Source organism: Anser cygnoides, chromosome 6 (assembly GCF_040182565.1).
Source record: "Anser cygnoides isolate HZ-2024a breed goose chromosome 6, Taihu_goose_T2T_genome, whole genome shotgun sequence".
In the NCBI taxonomy this organism is placed as follows: Eukaryota; Metazoa; Chordata; class Aves; order Anseriformes; family Anatidae; genus Anser; species Anser cygnoides.
This window is the reverse complement of record NC_089878.1, coordinates 27,420,447-27,448,185: the sequence shown is the minus strand read 5'-3', so window position 1 is coordinate 27,448,185 and position 27,739 is coordinate 27,420,447. Positions and strand designations below refer to the sequence as shown.

The 27,739-nt window shown below is 43.5% G+C and overlaps 2 protein-coding genes across 8 annotated transcripts in view; one reads left to right on the top strand and one right to left on the bottom strand.

Annotated features, from left to right (window-relative positions):
* The window catches only part of SLC49A4 (solute carrier family 49 member 4), a 67,509-nt gene extending 51,164 nt beyond the window's left edge, over positions 1-16,345 (top strand). The window contains exons 8-9 of the mRNA XM_048072231.2: positions 5,751-5,933; positions 9,617-16,345. Coding sequence (XP_047928188.2) covers positions 5,751-5,933; positions 9,617-9,732 — 299 coding nt within the window. The 3' untranslated portion in view covers positions 9,733-16,345. The remainder of the gene's footprint in view (positions 1-5,750; positions 5,934-9,616) is intronic.
* Positions 16,346-20,442: 4,097 nt separating this feature from the next.
* The window catches only part of SEMA5B (semaphorin 5B), a 270,246-nt gene continuing 262,949 nt past the window's right edge, over positions 20,443-27,739 (bottom strand). For 3 of the 7 annotated variants that reach the window (XM_066999196.1, XM_066999195.1, XM_048072222.2), the window contains one exon: positions 20,443-26,618. In XM_066999196.1, coding sequence (XP_066855297.1) covers positions 26,463-26,618 — 156 coding nt within the window. In that variant the 3' untranslated portion in view covers positions 20,443-26,462. Of the gene's footprint in view, positions 26,619-27,075; positions 27,146-27,546; positions 27,734-27,739 lie in introns of those variants that run through there. The other 4 variants (XM_066999197.1, XM_048072224.2, XM_048072220.2 and 1 more) reach the window with 3 other exon arrangements.

Sequence of the window (27,739 nt, the reverse complement as noted above, 5' to 3'; positions counted from 1 at the left end):
AAGATGTGCTTAATAAGTATAAAGCATGCTGCCTCAGAGGATAAAAAAGGTGGCATGAAAGCGTGGAGACTTTTTTTTTTTCCTCCTAGCTTCAGCGTTAACCTGTTTATAGCTGTGGACAAATTGTATTACCCCCCTCCTGTTGTGCTCCAACTCATAAGACTGGAATAATGATCTTTGTCTTCCTAATGGCTTCTGTTCCTGTAAATCCACAATTAATTTTGTTCTTCTTTGAGCACTCTTCTAAGGGTTTTAATTGAAAGCAATTAAAAAAAAAAAACCACCGTTAGAGGTAGTGTACAAATTTGGGAAGAGTATTTCAGGGATGAATATCTGTAAATATGGCCACTGTAAATACCCATCAAGAGGAAGCATCAAATATTATTTCTAGTTGTATTCTTCTCCCCTCTTTTCTTGGAGGATCACTTTCTGTGATTTTTTTTTTTTTTTTTTTTTTAGTTCTCTAAAGTTAATACTCTGCTTTCAAAGCAAGTTCCACTTGTTTTTCCCTTGAGAAGTATATAGAACAAATCCAATTTGATCAGATTTTTGGTTACTTTTGTAACTATCTCATGAGATAAGAATTTGATCAGCACATGCTGGGATGGAAATTTATGCAATGAAACATATTGATGTTATAAACACACAGTACAGGGACATCTTTCTTCTACTGTTTTTTTGCTCCTATAAGTGAATTATAGTAAAAATTGCTGTCTTACCTTGAGGCAGTCACATTTCTCATGAAAAAATTGAGGGGGACTTCTTCAATGACTGTTCTTACCTTGGCCAGTAGCAAGAATTAAGTAATAGGGAAGTTTGTTTCCACTTTAGCAGACTTTAGGGAATTTGATAGGAACTAATTTTGAATTGTTTAGCCGAGTCGTGGAGATACTGTCCACAAAGCATTCATCCGCAGAAGGCGTTATCCTTTCATTGTGGCATTTGGGATGCTATTATAATCAACAATAATAAAATGCCCCAGATCTCTGTAGGCTTCAGTTTAAATTATATGCTGTGCCCATGAGAACATACTCAGTGGTATTTACTTCCCTGTTTATTTATATGGAATTTGTACGAGTCCTGTCTCAGTTTGTCTGAGAACTATTAAGAAATGTACGGTATTCAATTGTTTCTAGCAAAGGACCTTGGAAGCAGATGCTGTACCACTTCCTTGCACTTGATACTGCTCTGGAGTATCTGCATTTCTCTAGGAAATTTATCTGCAAAATACTTCTGTAATGAAATAGTGATATTTCATAATGTCTGATTAGAAATCAGCCAAGATGCATGTGCCAATGGGCTGATAAGAAACATTTAGATTAGTGGAAGTCCTTCCACTAATTTCATTTAGTTTCGGATTTGTCTTTGAAGTTATAGATTAGTGATGGTGTAATTTAAAAGGAAATTTGTCAACATGTTGCAGGACGTTCTGGGAAACTCTGGGAGCTGGTTTGAATGTCTGAGAGAGTCTTGAGACCCCGTCTGCTGTGTTGGAAGCTCATCTGAGAACAAACAAGCGTACCCTGCCATTTAAATTTCTTCCCTGTTCTAACTCCTAATTTTTTTGTTTGGTTTTGGTACAAAGCTCTTGTCACAGCAGGTAGCATGAAGAAAAGAGTCTGTTTTGGGATACAGGCATCTATTTGCCCTCCTGGAGCTAAAGACCTGCAGCAGGTAGGAAGCCAGGATGGAGTCTAATTTTTTTCTCCTTTTAGTGCTAAGCCGCTCTGGCTACATCAGTCCCAAATCAGCACCTTGCTTCTTCTAATGGTAACATCCACAGTGATGTTATCAAGGTGCATTTGGTTCCTTGCTTTCTTCCTGGCAAAGAGAAGGAAAATAGGCACTGGAGAAATAGCATGAGCTGCGTCACACCCCAAGCGGGAATATTACGTGGCTAAAAGGAGTTTGAGCCTCCTGCCAGGGCAGCTCCAGGCCAATTCTCTAAAGCAGCTGTGCTTTGGATGGGTGTTTTGCATTTCCTGCTCCTTTTGCGCTGGCCATTTGGTGAAATAGCTGCTTAATTCACACACAGATCTTTAAGATGTGACATTAGTCAACGTAGTTTAAAGAAACCCAGCCCAGTTCCCTTACTCATGGGTGCCCACACCTGCCACTCTCTCTGGTGTACACCTTTGCACAGAGCTTCACAGACAGTTAATTCCTTTTCCTAAGAAAAAACAATCTTTTTCATATTAGCAGCATGACATACTTCCCCAGCACATGCTTCTACCCAAACACGTGCAAGCTTGTTGTCCTTGATAGGCTTTAGGGCATAATATTAGCTTCTTGATAAATCATCTTTTTTTTTCTGGTTGTTCCTGTCAGCACTTTCAAATTTTTATATTCATTTCCAATGACTGTTGTCAAGATTGTCTTAATTGAAAAAACATTTACTGTAACTTTAGCAGCTGTTCTTCTACAGTATAAAATCATGGTAATTGTTTGTGTTCGTTCAGTGCAAGGTCACTGTAGTAGAAAGGAAATGGTCTCCATTAATAGGTGGCATTCTCCCTGCGATGGTGTCTTGGTGCCCTTGAAGTGGAAATAAGGTGCGCTACTTAGTGTATGAAATAAATAGCCAAACTACTTTTGAATTCTTATTTATTTGACTTCTTCCTGTAACTTATTTTTCTGAAACTGAATATCTATCTTTGACTTCCTGTCTAGTTGACCAATTGGATTTGTGACTTAATCACCACGTTAATGGAATAAGCTTATTTGTATAGCACTCAGAAGGACCCCGAATGATTTACAGAAACGCAGAATAAAAACACTTTCCCATCACTACAATACGTACCCATTAAGTGAGAACCCCTTAGGCTGTCATCTTTCACTTTTAGAGCTGCTTTTTGTGGTTTACCAGTTAAAAGATGCCATTTCCTTTAGGTCTTAAAACTTGGCAGCTACTGGACACTATATTCTACCTATAATTTTGCACTGACATTTCCTCTTACTGGTTTCCAAATGTGTGTGCGTGTAGACACGCAGCTTGTTCTTTATGTATTATCTGTGATCTCAGTAGAGGCTTTCAAATTGGTACTCAGCTGGCAATTTTCAGTGTGCACGTGAGGCAGGTAAACTTTGGGGGAAAATAGAAGGTAATGCTAAAGCTGCATTGGTCCTGGGAGCGTGGAAGCGCATGTTGTGTGCTGGTGGGTGTCCTTGCATGGCTAAAGCGGGCTGAAGTGACAAGGAAACATAAGGATGCAGTTCCTAAAGTACGGTTGTTGTTTGTTTGCTTACAGACTAGTCATCTTAATCATCTTAACATGCTTTAGTAAGCGATGAGCAATAATGTAATAGGGCTAGCATATTTTTAGACTATCAGATTGGTTTGGGAGGGTGCTATTTGTTTTATGGAAACTTCTGTACCTACTGTACTGGATAAAATAGGAGGTCTTGATAATTTGCTGTTAATCTTCGATGCATATTGCTGTCTTCAGCTTGAGCAGATCTGAGTTTCTGAAAACGGTATGTCTAGAGATCCTTTCTGTTCAGAGGCACACAGTCCCCCTGTCCCGGCTGTTGCAGTTTATGGAGGTTTCAGTCGTGCTGTAGGGGTTTTGCCTCCACTGCAGTGTGTAAGCACCTCCACTTTTGCTGGTGCTCATTCTCTGTGAGCAGCTTCATGACTATTTCCACCGTTTTCCACTGTTTGAGGCTTCTAATACAGAATTCCGTATTTACCTATGGCTGTCTTTAATTGAGGGTAACGAGAGGCAGATGTTTGCTTGCCTTCAGAGGTTCTTGCATTTCGTTTATGTGTTGGTTTCTCAAGCCGACACAGGTTTCACATAGCCGAATGCAATGTTCACATTTGCTGGGTACATCTGAAAGCAGTTACAGAGAGTTAGAGCAATGTGCTGTGTTTGAGGTAAGCAGGGGTTCAAAGAGAAGTTTATGAAATTTTAAATACTGAGGACTTCCAGCAAAAATCGAAGGAACTTGTAGATAGAAAATCAGTTATTCAGTTTAACCTAGAAAAACCCATTAGGAAGAACTTCCTAATAAGGGTGGTGGTTGTGTTTTTTTCTTTAGCAGTTTTTTTTTTCCTTGCTCTCTGCAAACTGTAGGAACATACCTTGCATCAGTTTCTTTGACTTTCACTCTGCAGTTTATAAGAAAGGAATTTGAAAAATAAAAAGTTACCTTGGATCTTTTTTATTTTAAACAACTCAAAGCATTCTGGTATGTTTTGGGGAGGGGAAGGGAGTGGAGGAAGGGGGGCCAGTTGACCCTCCTGAAGTTATGCCATCTATATCAGCTTTCTGTCTGAGTCTTCTGTCCTTGTTTTCTTGTCCAGTCAAATCCTCTGTAGAGAAAGAAATATGTCTCTGTGCCTTGGAAGCAAACCACATCAGATGATGGATCTGATAGATAGCCCTTTCTGCTGTATCTTTTAATGCTTTTTTCTCTTTCCCATAATTCATGTTTTAACAAATGAATATTTTTATTTTTAATTTTAAGTTTCTTTCAAGTTTCCTGCTTCCTAACAGTTTCTTAGTTAAAAGGCTTAGCAGTGCTTAACAGAAGATGAAGCAGAACTTTTTCAGTTTTCCCCTTTATAAGACAAAAGAAAGTAAATAAAACTGAGAAAAGATTTTCTATTTTATATAAACATATATATCCATACGACAAAAATTGTCTAAGGATTTTGCACTATGATGCAGTGAGATGTTATAAATAGTTTTCCTGTGACTTAACACTTTTGCTTCTGAAAAAAAAATTCTCTTCACTTTCTTGCCATTTTGATGGAAACTTCAGAAATTCTTCCAGACTTGTCCGCACTCCAAGCCTTCCAAATTGCTTCTTTATGCTTTGTTTTCTTGACTGGTAACCTCAGATTATAGAGGCTGCAGGTCAGGAAGTCGTCTTCTTCCCAAGACAGCACTTAGAAATGTAAATAAGTCTGTGCTAAATAGTACTAAATTCTTTTGAGGTTTTCTTTCTTTTTCAGAAATAGATCTAATAGTAGATAATATAAGCATATTAAGACTCTATGATAAGATATTAGGCACTGTGAAGTATTTGGCATTGTCAGAAATCATAGAGCAACATATCTAAGGGCACTGAAGAAACATTTGTATTCTTCTATTATTCGTTCAAGAAAAATGTTACACACTGGTGGAAAAATTTGCATTATCAAATATGTCCCATTCCTTCCAGGCACTGGGTGCCCTTCATTTCCTATTGAAGCCAAAAGAGATTCAACATGTTGCCTCTCAGGCCACGATGAATACTAATGTCTTGATATCTGGTAGATCATTAGTATTTATTTGTAAAATGGAAGCAAAATTAGTTCTGACCTTTAGAACTAAGCCAAAAGGTTAATCCATGTCCATTTCCAATTCAAAGCATTAATTGCTCCCCTTTCTAATTGTGTATAGGACAACAGTTACTGTTCATTTCAGAGAGAAATCAAACTGTAGCTGAAGGTTTGCATTCATAATACTGTTCTGTTTGCTTCTACAATTGAATTCCACATCACAGAATTTGTCTTTGCAGGTTCAGGTTAAAAAATAAATTAAAAAAAATAATAAAATCTGTTATTCTGATGTATTTATTTATTTTAAATCAGTGCTTCCTTTCTGCCTGAAACTAGTGGTATGTTATATACTTTATGATAAACAGGATAAAAATAAGTTTATGCATTTTTCAGTTGCTCAAATATTAGTGTTCTTGGGAGCTCCAAATATGGACAAATAATTCCAGTGTGAAATTAACAGCTGTTTTTGTTTCTCTTGCAGCTACACTGTACACATCCTGCATTTTGTTGGGTATATTTCTCAACAGCAGCGTACCAATATTCTTTGAGCTCTTTGTGGAAACGGTCTACCCCGTTCCAGAAGGAATTACCTGTGGAGTTGTCACCTTTTTGAGTAATGTGTTTATGGGAGTGCTCTTGTTTTTCCTCACATTTTACCACACAGGTAAGAAATACAGACAGGTAAGAAATACAAGTTACTTTGAAAATATAATTCTCCATGAACATGTAGCCTTGTCAGTAAGGGGAGGATTTGCACATACGATTTCTGTTAATAACCAAACGCACTAATCCCCTTTGTAGTAGTAAGGAGTAACTTTGTTCTTTTCTACATGCTTGCTAATAAAAAAACCAAGATGCTTTTGTGCAAGATATATGTAGTCATGTACCACTTAGAATTTATTGTAGCCAGAAACCATCAAGATACACAATCATCATATTTTTATAACTATTTAGAATTTTATAAATTTTATAGATAAATATTTACTTTAAAACTTTATAAAAGCTTATTATTAATGGATAATATGGCCATTAGTATTGTTTTTATCTATGCATGTTCAAAACCAAAACACAGCTAATCCAATCTCATGCTTCAGGGTATAAATGTGTGGCCCAGGAGGGTCAGAGAAGAAATGCCCCGTTTGTGGTCAGCTCTGTTCAGTGAGTCGGGCATGTCATTAGGGACAAGAGAGAGCCTCTCTTTTGACCACTGCTCAAAGACAAAATACTCCTTTAGGTAATCCAGTGGCCCAGTGAGGCAGAACGGTGCATTGTTTGATATTTGCATCAGCTTCTTCAGACTGTCTCATCTCTAGAGCATTATTAGCTTCCTCAGAACTCATACTTGAAACTTGCTATTTAAGAGGAGACTGAGGGGAGACCTCATCGCTGTCTATAACTACCTCACAGGAGGTTGCAGAGAGAAGGCTGTTGGTCTCTTCCCAGGTGACAAGTGATAGGCCTCAGGTTGCACCAGGGGAGGTTTAGGTTGGGTGTCAGGAAGAATTTCTTCTCAGAGGGTGGTTAGGTGTTGGGACAGGCTGCTGAGGGAGGTGGTGGAGTCGCTATTTGTGGAGGCGTTTGAGATGCGTGGATGTGGTGCTTAGGGACGTGGGATAGCAGTGGACTCGTAGTGCTAGGTGCATGGTTGGACTTCATGACCTTATAGGTCTTTTCCGTCCTACATGATTCTGTGCATGGTTCTGTGATTCCAAGCTGCAAAACAAGAACCAGTCTTTCTTTAAAGTGGAAGTGGTCCTTATTAGCGGTTTTTGAAGATGTAGATATTGGGTTTATATTTTGTTGTCACGATAAATGTTTGTTTCGTGGCACAAGATTTGCAAAACAGTGTTTTACTTTTGCTGTGGAAGGATTAAAAATTGAGAACTTCTGTATCAAAGCATTTACTTAAGATGGTTTGTTTTATAACCTAGAGGACACTGACAAATTTCAGCATGAATTGTGCTTGAAATTATGAAGGTCACAGTGTGGGGCAACTTTTCAAATTGGTTTGTGCATCTTTCTGACAAGGAACTGTAAGCAGGTTAACGATGACATTGTTAGTTATGTTCTGTGAACACAAAAGAGAGAATTTTTTTTGTTTGCTTGTTTTTCTTTTTTTTCAAGGTTCCATCAAAATGCATTGTTTAAAAAAAAAAAAAAAAAAAGAATTTATCCATTTATCCACACCAGCCTCTGGTGGTTTGATGTTTAGTCTCGACTTTTTAAAAAAATGTTTCTATGCTTAATATTAGTTGGTGTGAACTCCTTTCACATATACTGTTATTTCCAACATTTCTGCCTGAGCCGAAAAGATTATACAGAATACTCTGAGGATATTTTCATCATTTTTCAGTCCAGTGTTCTGAACTGCTTAATAATTGAGGATTGGGATACAATGCATCTTACTGTTTTCATTGTCTTAACTTCCCTCTGACTAAACAATTATGGTACAGTGAATTTATTCCCTAATAGATAGGGTATTTGAGGCCATTTTTTTCCTCTAGTAAATCTTTCCCCAGCATGTATCAGTAAATACAGGTAAGGGTAAACTTGAAATTAGTATACCCATAGGCTTGGAATCTTTTCCCTGTTTCTGCAGAGGAGGAGGAACATCTGTTTGTGCTCAGGATGATCCATTCGCAGTGATGCAGTAACAGAAGTGATCAAAACTACAAATGTTATGTGGTTGCTAGAGGCGATCAATGCCAGTGGATGCTATTGCTCCTTTGATAAAAGAAAAATCCTTTAGAATTTAGATAACGATCTTAAATACTTGTTTTCCCTTTGATTAAAATACATCTTCTAATGGCATCTAAGAAGTTTGAGTAAATCAGAACTCAGTCAAGTTTATCTTGTTCCCTCAGTCTTGCTTTTTAAGCCAAATAATCTTTCAGTAGTTTTAATTCTACTTCTTTTTCTTCTCATACTTTGACATTGCAAAGGCTGCAAAAGAACCAAGCCCTTGAAACTTCAGAGTGCGGTGAAGGTTTTGGTCCAGCTGACTCAGTTAAGAAGGGGAAATGAAAACCTTTCAGAAACCTCAGCATATTTTCTATTGCTGTGTTTTGAGACAAAAAGCCTCAATCTCTGGATGTGGTTTCCTACAGGGAGTTCCAAATAAAAAACAAAACCAAATCACCCTTTAGCTTTGTGTGATCAATATGTTAGCATGAATCTCCAAATTCTGGGCCACAAAACACGTGAAGGGTTCAAAAGGAAAATGTAATCTTTTCGGATATATGGGTTAAAATATGTTTAGTCCAATTAAGCAAGGGTATCGCTTCATATAGAAAATAGCAAAGCATTTGCCCATGAACAATGTAGTCTTCTGCAAGCCTAGGAAAAAATTATTAACATTTTATTAACCAGATTACTGCCTAACCAAATCTGTAAGCTTTTGGGGAGAGGGTGTTGCTGAAGACTGCTGGTTTTGGGGGGTTGGTTTCTCAGGTTTTCTGACTCTTACCCGTTGCATTGTGTAGTGTAAATTGTGCGTTCTCTATTAGCAATATAAATTTTAGATTTCTGAAAGTAATGGTGCTGAGGTTTTAATTATGTTTTATTCAGACCTTGAGGGAGAATTTAGTTTCTGTAAAATAAATAAAACAATAATAATAAAAGAACAATAAGAATATATATTTTTAAATGAAACAAAATAGTTTCCAGTAAAAGTAATGCTTCATTAAATTAACAGAATTAAAAGGAAAAAAGGGGTTGTGGTGCACTTGTTTTTGAATAAAACTACTTCATTGTAGTCAAATATCAGAAAATAGGATTTCTTGAACGTGGAACATATGCTTTTAAAAACAGTATGTTTTGTCTATCAGCTGAAGAGTCTTCTGAGGAACTGTTCATGCAACTAGTTTTAAATTGCATTGATTGCACTTCTCACAAGGTTCGTCAGAGGAATTAGATTTCCCTCTTCAGACTATGTAGCAGGTTTGATTCAAAATCAAACCCCGCTGCTTCTTATGCTTTTAATTTGTTTTAGTTTTCAATCCATAGAAATCAAAGAACTAATGAGTAGAGTGTTCAGAAGTGGTTTATTCTCCATTAGCAAGGATAGATTTTTTCACCCCCCATTCTCCATTGACAGGTTGAATAAGAAGCATTAACATTAGCTGGAGGCATTGGTTTTATATATATATAGAAGTCATTCGTGGAGGAGTCTCATAGACCATGTTAACAATCTATTGATTGCAGAGCTGGCGAGTTTTTGTTAAGAACACAGCAACTTCATTCAAACCCACCAGCCATGTTTCTAACTTGGAGTATTACAGGTTTAGGTAGCTTTAAACACGGGGCATGTTGGAAACTCTGAGATCGAGTCTGTCTTCCGCTTTACAGAGTTTTCCTGGTTCAACTGGTGCCTGCCGGGATCGTGTCTGCTCAGCCTGCTCCTCATCCTGTGCTTCCGAGAATCCTACGACAGACTCTACCTCGACGTCGTTGTCTCTGTCTGATAACGCAGGACTGCTGACTGGTTGGAAGAGACTGAAAGTTGATTTTGCAGTCTGCACATCTTCCTGGATTTGCACAGCTGACCAGAGGAAAAACAAAGAAATTACAAGACTTAATTATGGCTTTATTAGAGGGTGAGGGACAGGTTGTTTCTTATGTTCAAGACCCCCTTGATTTGCATTAATTGCGGGCAGATAAACATGGAACTTGGGTGGTGATAAAGATGCCTGAAATGCACAAAGAGAATATATCTGATGTACAGGTACCAGTGTCAGAACTGGAGTTCTCTATTTAAAAGGCTGTTCATGTAGCAGTGAGATGTGTGAGTCTGTGTGTGTGTGTGTGTGCCAACTCAAGGTTGTACACACTGGGGTACCAGTCACCTTCAAGTCTTCTATCAGAATAAGTATAGTGAATAATCTCAACAAAAGGAAAGAAAAAAAAAAAGGAAAAATCTTTTTTTATAAATCTCTTTTAAATTGCTAGTCACTTCTATAACAAATGTCCATTAAACAGTTAAGCTAAAATAATTTGGTGCTGTACACTACATTTACATTCTAATAAAGTGATTTCTGATATAAGACACTGGTACCAGGGTTTTTAGCCATACTAAAATCCCAGTCAATCCTTGCGATGTTGTTAGAGGTGTTTGTTTGTCACCCTGGAGCACATGTATGCTGAACGATAGCCGTAGCTGCCACTGAAACGTAGCTGCAACTGCAACCAGCAGTTGCCTCTGAACTACTGCCACAGCTCTGTATGTCCTCAATGCATAGCATCTGTGGTATCTCAGAAGTTTACTGTAGAGTCACTCTTGGTAAGTGTTGCTGTTCTAAAGGCCACCGCTGTCTCACCTTTCCATCCCCCGTCTCCAATACTGCCTTTTGTTTTCTATTTACTGTGAAAACCTGTTCATGCCGCTAAATACTGTTGGTGTGGATGTTCAAGTCCTGGTTGTTCTCTTCTGATACCCTAAGGTGTGCATGGTTTTTAGGATTAGTTTATAACTGAGGGTGCTTAAGCAATACTCTTTGTTAACCCAAGTCTTTAAAAATCACGGTTTCCTAAAAACATGTTTATAGTTTGTTGAGGTGCCCTGATGGCGAAATGACAATGAGTTTGACAATGAAAAATAACTCATGGGTTTTGGCATAATATGGGAAATATAATGCCAGCTCTTTTTATCAGCAGTGATTTGTGGTCGTTCTGGCCCTTACTTGAACATAAATATTGAAGACACTTTGAATAGTTTTTTAACTCAATTTTAAACCTGCTAATAATTTCTTAATTATCTGCTTAGATTTCAGTTCAGCATTATTTACAGTATTCCCCATGTGTGTGTTCTATGCTTTGTGCTAGGTGTGTGTGTGTGTGTGCGTGCATATTTATATCTATGTATACACAAATAAAGCTTATATATATATAATAATAATATATATAAGTTATATAAGGGTATGTGTTTACATAGGTTTATGTTAAATAATTATGTCTCTGGATGGTGGTGGTATGCCACTGTTTGTAACTAAACCTGTCACTGCCGTGAACAAAAATGCATACAGAGGCTGTCTGTGACATGGTTTATTTTTTTCAGGGGGTGAATGATTTCCTACTGTAGCTATTTTATAATATGGAGTGCGTGCACATGTTAGAGGAGGTTGGTGTGCAGAGTTCTTCGTCGATAGAAGTTTGAATCAAACGCCCTTTGCTCCTACGTGGGGCTCTCCTCTGCCACTCTTGAGTGATACAGACACTGTAAACTCACTCAAATAAAACCTGATCTGAGCGCTACCTATCCGACATGTATCCATTCATTGTCTTCTCGTTTTTCAGAGAGAACATGCCACTAATACCTTCAGCTCAGGAGTGTATTTGTGCAGCAAAATAAAGCAGATGCCATGAAACAGCTTGCTTTTATGTTTTCAGGTGTATTTACTGTAGTAAGTAGCAGAAGATTGACTTAGCTCATTGCCTGTATCAGTGACTAAATGATCTTTTTTCCCCCTCAGAACAGGTTCTTTGTAGACAATGGAGCTAACCTACATAGAGATAACTTAATCGATCTAACTATCACATTCAGAACCACTGGCATCATCCTTTCATCGTTTTTCAGATGGATGGAATTAACTGTCCAACTCCTTTTTACTATGTTTTAGTGTCTGGAATAGTTTCAGTATCCAGTAGCTGTTGCTACCTATTGTTTTCTGAAAAACTAGGATTGCTTGCCAAGAATTTGATTGTACTTGCATTGTCATGGCAGAATTGCAAGCTCGGATGGCTCTTCAGAGCTCTACTTCTGCAATTTACTGTAGCTATATTAGGATTAAAATTGCACAGTTCAGGCACTGTCCCGAGTGACAGAGATTTCTAATTCTTTCACTGTCCAGACTATTTTAAGGTGGAGGAGCACCTGAGGCAGCGTTCAGACGATAACCTATTCTTCCTGTTTCAGAAAGCCGTGAACAATTCAAAATATTTGTCAGTGCTGCCAAATCTAGACTCTCTGTACTGTCAGGGGAGAAGACTGAACATCTTGTTTTAAGCCTTGTTGAGTGTTTTCCTGATTTGCTGTGAATTGCTCGCTGCTCTCCTGAACCTTAGATGCTTTTGATAGAAGTTTCTGTGTCTGTCTTGGGCACTGTAATATGTGGTCTTAATTACAGCCCTCAGCACCTCTGCATCGAAACAGAAATGTTATCCAGAGCCGAGCAGTACAACAGGACACTTCTGGAGGGGGACCCGTGCCATGACTGCAGGCACCAGTCTGCAGTCTAGCCTCAACCAGAATTCCCAGCAAATCTGATGGAAATCTTCCTGAGTGAAAACCGAAGCATTGCTCCCAAATTACTTGAAGTTGCTGAGGACACTGCTGCGTTGCGGGCACACAATCTTTAGGTCTTTATTAGATTAGCAAGTCTGGCTTGGGACAGGAGGTAGGGATTGCAAATGTACTTGCTGAGATCTCTCATAACTTATCCTCATTTGTGATAGTCAGCATCTTCCTCCTCTGGAGGAGCAGTACATTTCATGTTAGTAACCCAAATGAAGCTTTGGGAATATTTCTTGGATAAGGGTTATCAGATAGGTACATCCTTGTTGGGATCTGCCATGGGTAAATGGTATCTATTACTGATAGTTCTCTCTAGAACTTGTGAATGAGTAACAGCAGGATTTGTTTGGGTTTTTCTCTAAATGAGACATTGTCTAGCACTGTCACAGAGTAGCTGGAGTTGGCTGCTGCTTCACCTCTGACTTGCAAACAGAGGAAGGTGCTCTGAGAAGTTATAATATTTATTTCTCTTCACGGCACTTAAGTTCATGGCCCAGGAGAGCAATCTTTCCCTGCAGTGCAGAACCCCTTGAACTACAAATAGTTGTGCTATATTTTATACTGAAAATGCTAGGGAGGATGCACTGTAGTTGCTCCCCTCTCTTTAATAGACCTTCATTTCAAGTAGTTACACTCTGGGCTGCCTCTCGGATTTCTGGTTGGCTTGCTAATAACTCTAAATCTGCTTGGCTCACTAATAACTCCAATTTCATCTTCCAGTTCTGCTGGCTTTTCTTCTTGCTAGCTCTGGAGCTGCGCTAGCCTTCATGCTGCTAATGAGGAAGCTCAGGTTTAGAAAAAGTTGGCTCTGCTTAGGGCACTGTTTACTGTCTCTCTTCCCTGTTTTTACCCCTTAATTTCCTTTTTCTTTGCTTTGCCAAGTGGCCTGCTCCCCCGTGTTGGTGGCAGTGCAAGTACTGTGGCAAAAAGCTTCCAGGTTCCCAAATCAATTTTAGAGGGACGGGTCCCATCTATTTAATATGTATAAAAATAGTGATTTTTAGAAAATCATGCAAGCTGGAGGAAGGTGCAGACCCAAAAGATTTTACATGTGTATGAGCAGTCTGTTGCAAAGCAGGCGCTAACATGCCTGAAACTCACAGACTTGGCTCCTACACCTAGACAGGCCCAACTGATACGGACCGTGCTTGCTATGGCTTCAGGTTTGCAGCATTGTGTTCAAACCATCTGACAGCTCAGAAATGCGTAGGAACAAGATGTCTTTCATCTTCAAGTGGGTTAGAAAATCCTGGGCAGCATCTGTGTTTGCAGCCGTAGCTCTGGGGGGACGGGCTGATGGACTGAATAAGGGAGGGAGGGGTTTCTGGAGGGCATTTCCACACTGAAATGCTGGGGTGAGTTATCAAATGCGTAGAGAACTGGAAGTTTCGTGGTGATGGAGATGTTAATTTATGGCCTATTCTACAGTAAACTTAGCAAGTGAATGCATAGCCTTGCACTAATATAATTAAACTGACTTGATTGATATTTGTATATTGTCTGTTAGTAGAAAGGGAAGTGCTGTTAAATGTGGGGACTCATGGAAATATGAATGGGGATTATACAGTTTGCACAGAGAACGTAGCTGTCCCGTAATGCTCTGACAGCAGATTTTTAATCGTTAATCCTCATTTTTTTACGTTAGGTCACTTTCAAATGTTAATTAGCATCTGTGACAAAGACATTCCAGGTGGGACTTTTTAGTTCCATTAGATTTATTTTGTTTCCCAAGATTACAATTATGGATTATGGTAATAATTTGGCAAGGCAACTGCTACACGTGTACGTTGTGTTTGGTATTGATTTCATGTCTGGTGTCACTGCTCCTAGCACTGCCGAAGCACCAGGCTGTGGGAGCCGGGGACGCGCTATAGGTGAGGGTGTGAGAGAAGGCGCCCTGCAAAAATGAACACGTTCCTCTTCCACCATCTTCCTTGGGCTCACAGAAGGGGAGCACACCTCTGAGAGGCACACAGACACCTCCTGCCGTGTTTGTGCGGGGGCACTTTGGTACAGACACAAGCTTCGTGCGCTTCCCTGCAACTGCTACCACTGCCCTGTTGTTTGTAGGTGGCACTGGAGAATCTGCTTCTCTGCACCAAGGAGTCACTTCGGAGCGTGGAGTTTCAGTAGAGAAGGCAGCAGGCGCAGTAAAACTCAGATGATGTCGATCTGCTTATAATTCTTACAGATTGTGTTTCGAGGCAGATGAAACCAATAAATAGAGGAGGAAACGTAGTTCAATCCAAAGTTTTGACAAGCAAAAGCAAACATTTGCACAGATGTGCTGGCTCCTGCCTTTTGTTTGGGATCACAACGTGTTTAGAGCAAACCATACCCACCCCAGAAGCCTTAGGCACCATGCTCCCTGTGGTTGGGTGTCCTGCAGCCGTGCTGTGGAAGCTGCTGGGCCTGGGCTGAGGGGAGGGAAGATCAGTGGGGATTCGCTGCAGCCAGGGGCTGCAGAGGTGCTGTGGCCCTGGGTCAGTGCATGAGGGATTATCCTACAGCCCCCTCAGAGCTGTTGTAGCAGGATCACTTTTCCAGGGGCTGCCTCCTCCCTCTGCAAAACATTTCTAATTCAGTTACTCCAACTCCAGGCTCGTAGAGCTAAATCCCTTTTGAAAACTTTAGTTCTTGCTTTTCAGCTGCTTTCTGGCTCAGAGGTTGGGGTGGGCCTCTCATTCTCCCCTCCTGTGGGTGATCTGCCCTTGTGGTGCTTCTGGAATGGCGAGGGCTTGGCCTGCACGTTCATGGCCAGTCCTGCCGCTGGGCCTCCGTCCACGAGGCGTTTGTTCCCTTGGCACTGCCTGACCGGCACTGAGCAGAGCGGGCAGGAAGCGTTGGGGTGCCTGGGGCCCCCCCTGCCTTCTCCCAAACTGCCTCTGTGTGAGGCTTCTGGGGTTTGCCTCTGGGCACTAACAGAAGGTGAAGGGGGAGACATCCGGGCTCTCCTAGGCGGCTTCAAAGCCTTCCTCATGAGCATGGTTCGCTCCTGGACTTCACGGACTCCCTCAAGGACGAGGTGTTTCATCTGCAGCACCGTTTGTGCTGGAGCAGGTACTGGCTTGGCACACGGCTTGCAGTCGCTGGCTCCTGAGGTGCAGCGGGCAGGGAGGGGGCCTGCGCTCTGCTACGAGAGCTTTTCCTGTCTCACACCACCGCCTTCCCCTAGGATTTCTTCACTACTTGTAGCTGGACAGGCTTCTTATGCTCGCTCTGTGTTGCTACAGGAAGAAAATACCAGGGGCAATCCTCTCTTCTTAGGGAGAGCTTTTCCCTTTAGGCTCAGGCCCTTTCTCCACCCTTAATCTGCCCGCACTGACAAGGCCCAAGCCCCATGCTTTCCCTCAGAGGTGTCAGGCAGGCTGCCTCTGTCTGTGACATTTGTTTAATTAAGGTCTCGTTTGCCTTGCCCAGCCTAACAGCTGGGTCACAGTGAGCCCTCAGAGGCCTTGGGCACTGTCCCACAGCCCAGGCCTGGGGAGCACCACCGGCAGCTCTCTCACAGCCAGGCCCTTCCATTTTACCCCCGTTTGTACGCGTCCCACTTTTGTAACTTTTTAAATGATTTGATAGAGTTTTATTTTGAGGTAAAGTCTACTTTTTGTATGCAATATTCTGAGGTGATGTATTTTTATTTTTAAGAAAATGATGTTTAAACCACTATATACCTGTCACTGTAACACACCCTCTGTGTCATCTCTTTTTAAAACTGGAATCTCACCATGACTTGTGTGTTCCTTCTCGTAATGCTTGTTGCACATTAAAGAGGTTACTCAGCTGTGCTGCTACTAGTGTTCATTAATTAAAAAACAAACACACAACAAGGGAATCATTTATTTCTGCTGTAATATTGCTGAAAAACACTGAAGATATTGCTGCACGCTGGAGAGTCCTGTCTAAAGGACTGAGCCCGACCCCTGGGAGAGCAGAGATCAACAAAGGGAGGTGGAGGAGACCAAGGGGATGGGGGCAGATGGGGTTCAAAGAGGAAAGGGTATTTCTTGATCCCAGCTCCATCCCCACAGCCCTTTTGTGCAGCCTCTGCTTCCTCCCACCACAGTGCATCCGTGCTCCAGTCTCAGGATGGTGCAAGCTGGCTGGTTTTTGTAATTGCTACCCTTTCAGTTTGAGCTTTTGGAAAGGATGCCCTTCATAATCCCCTTACTTGTGTTTATTCTTTATTTAATTGAAACAGGCCCAACCTGGGATCTCTTGATCCATGTTTATTTTCTAGGACCGGCTCTTCAATAACGTCCTGACCACTTACCACGGCAAGTTTAAAATAGCCTCACATCCTATTAGTGCCGGGAAGAAATCTGTCAGCTCTGGTATCGTGGAATATCTGGGCCCCACTATTCTTAGCAACAGCCTCTTTCCAGGCTATATATGGGAGCTTGAGGCTCTCTCACCATACAGCTCCTGGTCGTATTTATCTTTGCGGTGCTGCAGAAGCTGCAGAAACCTCTGTGCTGGGGGAGAGCAGGGCCAGGGGTCCAGCTCAGATCCACGCCCTGGCTTTGTGTATTGCCAAGCCCTCTATGCTCAGCCTTGCTCAAAGAGATTTTTTTTTGCCCAGTTTCTATTTTAGCTTTGTTGTTGAAATCTGCCTCCCTGGTGTGTAAAGGATGTTTAGGCTCCTCTGACTGTCTGCTTGCTGCCTTTGTGCTGGCCCAACCGCGCAGGCTGGGCTGCGGCTGCTGCCTCCTGTGGAGGTCAGCCTTGGGAAAGGGCTGCGAGAACCACCTTCACTGCCAGGAGCCAAACGAGCATGGGAGCGCGGCCTGAGAGCCGTGAGGCATGTACCAGAGCTGTGTCTGTCCCTCCTCCCCTCCCTCCATTCGCCTCGCTGCAGACCTGCAGTGGCAATGAGCGGCAGGAGGGGATTCAAACCCCTCTCGGGGAAACACCGTCCTGGTCAGGCACTGGTGCAGCCACAGGAGACCCCTCAACAAACTGTTGGCAGAGCGCCCCAAAACTCAGGCTGTCCCGCAGGTGCTCCCCAACTGGCCTTTGATTGCAGAGCTGAGGTTTGGGATTATGGAGGTAGCTTTGTGGTTGAGTTTTGGTGCCAAAAGAGCATCTCGGTGGGGTGAAGGAGCTGGCGCGTGAAGGAAATGGCATCTTTGGAAGTGAGTGCAACAAAAGCCTGTGTTAAACCAGCGCAGCCTTATACAGAAATAAATGTCTTCATTGCCCCTGGAGTATGAAGGAAACCTTTCGGAGAGGGGTTTTCAGGATGGGGCTATGCTAAGGCATTGCAGCTCCTCTTACCATGCACTTCTGTGGTACCAAAGGCTGATTTTCATGGCTTGGGGCACGAGGCTGAACCCGCTCACCCGCTCAACCCGCTGCTCCCCGGTGCAGCCTCCAGACGGGGAGGGGGTCTCACCCCAGCAGCCGGCGGTGACGGGCAGAGAGCGAGGCGCTCACCTGCAGAGCGGCTGTGAGTCGGCGTGCAAATGGGCACAACAGAAACACAATTTCAGCAGAGCTCCCGTGAAGAAACCTATGAGCAAAAACTCTTGTTACTAAGACATGCGAAAACAGCAAGCAGTAACGCGGCTGCTGCCAGAGCAATAAAAGCGCATCAGCGTTGTGCCTGGTCTCTCGTACAGATCGCTTGCTTATGACATTAAATTAAGTGCTGCAGAAATGGGGATAGTTCTCTCTGCGGCCACTGATGCTTCACATCATGGAAATAGCAAATGTTTCTGGTGGCTGGTCATTACCCTGCGCTGGGAAGCGGAGCAGTCCCTTGCTGGCTCCGTTACGACCATGGCAGCAAGGAGGTGCAGGGATGACAGAGGTGCCCAGGTCGGACGCTTCGATCTGTGCCCGCATGGCGCCAGCCCCGCTGATGCCAGCCCCGGGTGCGGGAGACGCTGTCCCCGAGGGATGGAAAGCCAGGAGCACGTCTTGCTTCCAGCTAATTGCTGGTTGAGAAGCTGTGGAGTTTGACCTTGAAAAATCCTTCTGTCTGTAGAAAACTTACTCTGAAGCATGACAGCGGCAGGGCACAGCTCCCCAGCCAGGAGATGCTGCTGCAGCCGGAGGAGTCTCCAGGTGTGCAGGGGACACCACAACCGCTGCTGTCGCCTCAGGGACCCAGCGAGCTGCAGCCTTGGTGGTTTATAGAGGCCCGAAGTATGGCAGTGGCGGATGGCCGTGGCCTTCAAAACCTGGTTCTCCCCATTTTCAACAATTTAAGGCATTTATTGTCTGTCCTCACCACAGATGCTGGGAGCAAGGTGGGGGTGGCAGTGGTGGCATTGTTTTTTTTTTGCTTTCGGGAGCAGATCTGGGCCGTGCTGAAAGCTGCCTCGCTCTTGACTAATCTGCAACTCAGCTTGCTGAACAGAAAGCGCAGTGACAAATCCACACACGTGCAGCTTTATGAATGAACCAACCAAAACACGTTGAAACGCATTTCAGCTGTTAGCAGAACAGCATTTTTAATGGCTCGCCAAAGCTTTTAGTAATTGAGCTGCATGTCTGAGAGCACGCGGTCTCTCAGTTGTATACTGGAGAGGAGGAAAAACCAACCACGAGACGCCCTGGGAGCCGACGCTTTTGCGGAGGGAGTCTGGAGACCAGCAAAGCCAGGCGTGAAGCCCGGCAGTGGGCTGAGGCCCTGTGGGCAGAAGATGAGGATGGCCAAAACAGCAGAAGGGGTTGCTGTGAGCTGAACCCTGGTGTGGCCAGGAGCAGCCCAGCTGCAGGGCTCGGCAAAGGGGCAGTGGGGAACCTGTGGGATAACCCAGTGCCCCCCGGTCCCTACACACAGCCAGGAATTACAAAGCGAGAAAAGCGCTGGGGTGTGCGGTGAAGGTGAGAGAACAAAATTCACGGGGGCTGCGAGCGAGGCTGTTACGTTAATGAATCAAATTAGCACCTAGGAAAAAAATGTTGTGGTAGGCAGATTTTAAGGAAATTGGAAATAGGCTCCGACGTGACGCTTTGCTCTAATTGTGCGCAGAGGTGTCTTGATGCAAAACAAACCCGTTCCAAAGTGGTCTCTCCGTGTTATTCTGCAAACTAACTGAAAAAAATCAATCTTATTCACAGCAAGTTTGTTTTTACTGATCCTGCGCCTCTCAATTACTTTTTAATGGCCTGCATTGAAAAGAAATTCCTGTGTGCACACTTGAGATCATGAAAACACCCAAATGATAGCTTATGATTTAGTAGGATTAAAGTATTATGTATGCAGGTGTAGCACGTTTCAGGTTATTAGTAATCCAATCTATTTTTTATGACATTATGGTGTAATTTTCTGTACAAAACTTCAGTATAAGTCTTGAGCTGTATCGGAACATAAACTAAAATGTTCCTGACTCTGTCACTTTTCATGGTCTTTACTTTGATTAATAAGCGCAACAAGAGCCATAACGCTCCTCGGCGAGAGGCTGCCATCATCCTTCAGTCAAAACGCGCCCCTCCGACTTTTACAGCTTTTCACAGCGCGATGTGAGGCTGAGGAGAGGCCGCGGTCCCGTGGCACCAGCCCGTACCCAGCCCACCCACGGCCCCTCGCCTGCCGCAGTGTCCCCGCAGCCCACCTGCCCCCGATCCCGGGGCAGGGCAGCGCCTCGTCCTGCGGCACCGCGCCGGGATTCGGCACCCAGCGCTGCAGACAGATTTGGGCTCTCCTCACTAGGCACCTTCTGCAGCAATGGGATCTTTCAGATGCACCAAAAGCTTGTTGTGGGGCTGCAGTTAGCCTTGTTAAGGCTTGTGTTGGAGGGGAGCCGGCTTGGGTAACAGAATTTAGCATCACCCATAACATTTGGTGACTGCTTGGTCTTCAGTCATGACAAACGCAACCCAAACTTGCTCTGCCAATGCCCCGCAGGGACAGAGGGGAAATAACTCACAAGCCTGCAGGTTGTTCTGTTTTATTTCTGAATTATTCTTTACATTGTACAATATATAAAAATACAGAGTACCCAAAAAAAATTCACAGTGTCTAAAGGCAGTGATTACAGTCTAGGTCACCTTTATACTAAAGTACCATCGAGTTCAATTGCATAGGAAGGGTGATGTGCCTTCACAACAGAGTCCAGCGACACGCTCCAGGTTTTTGCTGTTTTGGGGCAAGCCTTCCCACAACGGTTTCCCCTGCCCCCGAGGCCCAGCACCGCATCGTCATGCTCCTGCCCCGACCACGGGCTCAGCCCTGTCGGTGCCACCCACGCCGCGTCCTCCCTAAAGCCTCCTCCGTGGGAACGCTCCCCATTCACCGCGGCGCCTTAAGGGCCCGGCACGCTCGGATGTTATCTGAGGGGCTGTGTGCGGATGTAAACCGCGCTATCGCGCAGCTGGCTGGCTTTCGCCGTTTGGCGTTTGGGTACTGAAAACGTTTCGCTGCAGTTCCTAATGGCCTGGCCACGCTCACCTCTGCCTGACTCCGCGGCACGCGGACGAGCGGCACCCGCTCACCGGGGCCTCAGCGGTGTTCATGCTTTGCACCGTCAGGTTTGTTTAAAAACGACTCACGGATGGGAATTCCAGAAAGCCAAACACCACCCTCATATCACGGACCGATCTCCAACAGCAGGGGTGAATTTGCAGCTGAGGCTGGAGGCGGAAGAAAAAAAAAAAAAAATGGCCCAAAGAATGAATTTCAGGGGAGAATGGCTGAGGCTGAATAACCCCCCCAAGGACCCCCATGCTCAGAGGGTCTTTTTGTGTTTTGGGTTTGTTGTCTTTTGTTTTTTGATTTTTATTTTTTTTGTCCATTTTGAAGGCTCTGGCAATCAGTCAGCACCAAAACCCGTGGGTCTGCTCACCCACCCCAAACCTGCTCTTGAAGCCTTCTCAAGTTTTCTCCTAACAGGCTAAAAGGGAAGAGTCCCGTGTACGAGTCTGGTCCTTGCTCTGAATGGCATTAAAAAGACCTGTTGAGAAAAAAACCATCAAACCCAGCTTCCTGGTGTTTCTCTGCCGTGCCAGACGGCTCCAAGGGGCGCCGTGCCGTGCCATGCCGTGCGCACGGGCCAGCTCGCAGGAGTAACGGGGCGAGGAACGGCTGTGGAGCCGTGGCCACCAGCGCTGGAAGCACTGTGTGCCTGCCTCCGCACGCCGTGTCTTTTTTGGACCCCTCAGAAAACCCAAAGCCGTTGGTTTTCAGGGTTTCTCAGCCCTAAACTCTGCACTAAAACCTCCTTGTGTCACTATAAGGCAAGTCTCGTAATGCCGATCAATAACTCAGAAAGTAATTGCTAACTTCTTTAATGTGGAAGATGACATTTTTTCCAGTTCTAGTAGGTTATGTGTTTTACTCTAATGGTACAATATTTGTTACTCCTACTTGCTATTTTAATTTTCTTTGCACAATTACTCCCTACTTATAATTACAAAAACAACAGAGTGATACACATGAGAGATCCAGGAGGCTTATTCAGAAAATATAAGCAGTAGCAAGAATCTTTTGCTTAGGCATTCTGAACCAGAATGATTTAGGGGAGAGTCAGCACTTCTAACTAGAAAAATCAATTTTCTTTTCAATTAAAAAATTATATCTCATTTACCTCAAAAGCGTATTTTGTTAAACCTAACGGAAAGGACAGTAGATTTGTATATATATTTTTTCCTTCACTTTGTCCCTGTGGAATTGGAATACCGGCACTGCCTTTCTTATTCTAAGTTTCCTCTGCAGGCGTTTTGCTATATATATATATATACTATATATATATATAGTGTGTATATATTATAAATATATACTGTATCTATCCACCGATAGATGTATACACTATTACAAAAAAAGAGCAAGTTGTTACACAAACTTTACATTTATATTTTATATATATATATATATATATAAAACTCTCCCCACACTACATTTGGTACAAAGAATAAATCAATCTCAGCGGACAGCAATTTCCTCTCCAGGTGGGCTCAACATCAGATTAACACTGGAGGCGTCAAATTGTCTGCATCGGACGTGGACTCCACTCCTACTCTCTGCTGATTTCAGAGAAAGCTCTCTCTTTTCTGAAAGTAAGGCATTAGGAACAGTGGTGTAACACACTACACATTCTTCTCCTATGGTATCTGCACAGCTCGCGTATTTAAGAGCAGCCAGGGCTCATATGCTCAACATTCAAGCGCAGCTCTACGGCAGCAGCAGCTCCTGTGCTGGTTTGTCTCTGAGCGAGCTGCACGAGTTACTTCTGGTGGGTGGAAGCTGTCTGTCTGGGCTGGTGAAGCCTGATCGTGAGCACACACGATATGGCCTGGATAACGCCGGGATGCACACCCCTTCTGCAGGGAGGAACGCGGCCACTTGCATGGAGGAGGGAGAAGGAACGGCCCCGTGAAAAATGTTTCAGCGAAATGTTTGGCTATAAGATTTCCATCGTGTTTTGCTCGCTGTATTCCTAACTCCTAACCCAATGGTTTGCACAGAGCCAGTGTCTCCAGACCAACACTGTGACTGCCCAGGGTCCCCCTTCTCTTTCTTAGAAGTGGAAGAAAAATGTACATTTATAGCAAGCTGAGTCCTCTGGGAAGCAATGCTCCTGATCTAAACGCATTTCCAGTGTACTTCAGGCTGGACTTAGGAATAGGAAATCTAAGCAAGTTCGGCATCCAGGAGCAATTCAATCTGCTACAGATATTACAGACCTGATGATCAGACTGCTGCATTACCTGGACTGCAGGAATATCACTGCACATGGTGCCGTTAACCTGCCATGCATTAGAGGGCTCATAAAAATGCAGCCCTCATATCACATTAACATTGTCCTTAAGGAACTGCACTCTCACACAAACATTAATTGAGTAATAAGAGCTCTGATTTCTCTCTTTCTCACTCTCTCCTGAATTCTACTTTCTGCTTGAATGGAGTCGACAGACCCTCACTGTGATTGCCAATTACATGAAAAGGGCTGCATCCGTTTGGATGGCTGGTAAGAAGGAATGTCTTGATGAAACTATAACCACATGCACCACTCTCAAAGCATCTGCCCTCCAATAGCCTACAGAACATCCACCTTCCGAGCACAATGGCAGTAATGACCCGTCTTGGTGAGCTGAGCATTTAAATAAATTCAACTGCTACATTGTACTTTCTTTGGGAAAAAAAAAAAAATCAGTTTAAATCGCATTATTCTGTGAGGCTGAGAATGGAAAAATGTTTAAGGAACAAAGAAAAAAAGGGGGGGAAATTAGAAAATGAAAAAAAAAAAAATTGCAAAATTTGACTTGCTCACATCCCCCAAACTCCAGCTGCAATCCTGCCATGTGCGTGGTAACTGCAGAATGTGTTGGTGCAGGGCAGAGTCTGAGAGGGCAGCTTGGAGGTGGCCTCAGCTTTACAATAGTACAACTAACATGACCTCTGGAGCCCATGCTTTCTTCTGACTCGCCTAAATTAAACCTGGGATATCCCAGCCAGCTGGTCTACGTAATCATGTTCAGCCCCTCAGTTACATGCTTGTTAGGATGGCTTCAAGACAGGATTTCCAGAGTTTCGGGGGCATCAGGCAATTCAGCAAGACGGGGACGAATTCTTCATGGAACAAAGGCATCGCTCCTCAAAAGGAGTTTTCCCAGAGCCCACCTGCAGGCGCTGGAGGCTGCGTTTGGTGCTGGGGTGCTGTGCTGGCCAGTCTGCTTCCCTGCTGCCACTCTTGCCCCAACGCTCTTGCCTAGCCGCTGAAGATGAAGCTTCAAGGCTGCATCAGCTTCAAATCTGACTGTGCTTATTTAAGGGCACCTCTTTCTTTCTTTGTTCCCTCTCTTTCACCTGGTGAAACCGGAGCAGAAGCAGGATGAGCTGCTAAATTAGAAGAACAGCTGCTGGAAATGACGGGCACCACTGAGCCTAAGGCATCCTTGTGGCAGTACTAATGACCCCACTTTATTACCAATATCCCTACAGCCTTCAATCACTGCAAACTGAAGTCGAAGAAAGTAATTTAAAAATGGAAGGCTACTTTATTTTTGCCTTCTGGTCACGCAACCATAACAAAGGCTTACAAAGCCATGTTGGCTTTTCCTCGCAGGAAAAGCAATATAGTTGTCACGAGCAACACAGCCTTTCCTCATTCCCTACCAGCTACCTACGTGAAAGAGGGCACGCAGCCCAGGCTGGCCCTCCAAACAAGCAACTGCAAAGGAACAGCACTGAGAAACTACCTAAGTGCCGGCTTATGGCAAAACCTGAAATAAAGCAAAGACAGAGAACGGCTGGGAGCACGGCCGAGCCGATGGCCAGGCGGGGGCATGGCGATCGGTCGGGTAAGATGCAGACAACAAATCCAAGCTCGGGACCACGTGGAGCTCATGCGTGTTTCAGGGCGTACTTTTATCTCATGCTCAGTATTGCGACATTCTAAAATCCTTAGCATCAGGAGTTCATTATAAATATTTAGAAACACTGAATGATAACAGTGGTGGACTTGTTCACGTTGCTAACACATTTGATGTAATTGTACACTAAGCACCAGCAATAAGTTTCCTTTTTGCCAAACAATTATGTCAGACAAACATCTGGCTGCAGACAACACGGCTTCTGCATCAAACTAATACAGTTCTTATAGACACAGTCACACACATACACAAAATTACATTTCAAGGCTGGATATACTGTTTAATAATGCTACCGCCCCAATTTACTTCAATAGCTGCAGCAGCATTTACTTGTTGGGTTGGTTTTGTTCAGAAAAATTAAGGAAATATTGGCAAACAATGCACATTACTCAGCTGTGTTACTATTTCATAGAGTACTGACTGGAAGACGCTATAAGAATGTGCAGCAGACTTTCTGGGTCACATCAGACTATGGAAACATTCCTTACAAAAATACCCTCCTCCTGCAAAGTCAGAATTATTCACTCTTTGAAAGTAAATGAACTAAAAACCAACAACAAAACAAGAGTAAAAATTAGCCCAAAGCATGGTGATTTCCCACAAGAAGAGTGTGGCCTCTAAAGTTGTCTTCCCTGGCAGACACAATCAGGATCAAAGCTAGAACAAAAAGAGTTAACACTGTCTCAGAAACAAAATAAAAGAAAGAAAGAAAAAAAGCCCATGGCTCTTGTGCGGCAATCATCACATATTTTTTTTCCAGTGATATAAACATCTTTGTTTGTTAGGCACTCTAAGTTCATGTCTCCGATGTTATTCCAACATTTACTTTTCTCAGTGTCTCACTGCCTGTATAATTTCCTTTTAATTAAGAATGGAAACATTCTGGAAAGCTTCTTTGGGTAATGCACGTTGTTTGTGTGTTGTTTCTCATCAGCTGAATTGCATATTACCAAAGAAGGCTGCAGAGATTATTTCCTGTAGTATGAAAAGACTCTGTTGAACATACAGGGAACAATGCCCTAGGAAGTTACTTTTTTTTTTTCTCTTTTTTTTTCATAATCATAAAAAAATCAAAAATAAAAAAGGAAAAGGAAAAGAAAACGTTCTTCAAGTTGTTGGCACGATGGAGTCCCGCTCGGCCTGTTCCATGAGCCGTGTGTCTTCCAGTGCACCATTGCTACCCTGTCTCAGGAAGGATGCTCCTCACCGGACAGACACCCCTGCCCAGGAGGCCACCACCTCTTGCGCCGCCGCAGGGCGGCCGCTGAGCACGGCACACAGCCAGCTCCTTGACATCGTCGGCCTTGGACAGCAACGCTGATCTTCCAGCCATGAACAGTTGCAGTAGTAAGAGCCATCTCCAACCAAATAGCCGCAAAAGCTCCGTGTAAAGGTCCATATGCATTTCTGTCCTTGTAGGGAGATGTGCTGTTTACAAGAAATACAATTAACCAAAGGAAAAAAAAAAAGACCCTACTGTACAATATTTACATCTAGAGGCTGGGCCAGTATTTGGTCCACAAAATCAATTAAAAAAAAAAATTCATATAGGAAGTGATCCTGTCCTGTAGGATCTGTCCATCATCAGCTGTTGGTAAAGGTCCTTCCAGGGGAGGCCTCAGGCCTGTAGTCATATTTATTCAGTGTACTGGGATAGTAGGTCGTCGTGTACACGTTGGTTTGCTGCAACGGGTAGAAGTTGGTCCTGTCATCTGGTATCAGATTGTTCTTGTTAAGTGTCTGTAAAAGAGAAGAGGCAATGACAGGCATGGCAGTGGTCACACACGACATCATTACTCTTTTCTACCTGCAGACACCTGCCTTCTCCAGCACGGTCCCTGCTGTAGCCACCACCGCCTTCCCTCGGGCTGGGAGAGTGAGCCGGTACATGGTGCTCGCTTAGGGGCCAGTCTGCGGGGACCACAGCTCCTGCCAGGTCTCCTCAGGGGACCTGTGCTCAGCTACTGCTAGGGCCAGAACCCAGAGCCTTCTCCAGAGACCCGGAGTCTCCTGGCAGATGGCGTGTCTGAACGTCAATGTCACACAAAACCATGCTGGGCCTACACGGAGCTCGGTGGTTAATGGTAGCGCTCGATCTAATCCCTTCCAAAACACTCGTGGTACAGCCTGCAGCTCCCTCGCAAAGCAGTTGCCAAAAGGCAGCTTTTTCTCTTTGGAAGAGCAGGTGTGCATTTACCTGATCTCCATCTCCATTGGTAGATATCCAGGTTTGGACCCCCCGATATTAAGTGTGTCACTTCTGTAAGCTACAGTATAAGTAACAAATCATGGTCACTTTTGGAAAAACTAAAATGACTTAAAAAAATTTAACAACCATGTAACAATTGTTGTCAACAGCAACATAAAAATGAGAACCACAAATGCCCCTTTTACCATTAAAAATTTAGAAATGGGGTTTTTCTCCCTCCCCTCTTCCCCCCTTCTTCATTTTTTTTGCAAGAATTACTATTACTTTTCCCACCAGCAACCACAGGTCCCCCTCCCCCAGATTAAAAACCATTCCTATGCCAGCTGTTACCTACGCACAAGGATAAAATTATGTTTTGGAAGATGCAATAATTTTACAAAGTTTTCTCCTTCATCTTTATAGTCATCTGGTTTCTACGAATTTGGGTGAGGAACATTTCTAATAGTTTTTTCAACTAACCGCTGGCTTCAATTTCTTATACGCATCTCCAGCCTACAGTGCTCCTCCGTGCACCTTTAACGTTTGTCATGCTGTATGGTAGGGAACTCACTCCTTTGATCTGAGGGTCAACACAAGGTTTGTTTGCTACAGCATCCTCGTGATCAGGGCACAGCACATTTAAGGAGGGTATGAGCGTCTCCCCTGTCTGGAG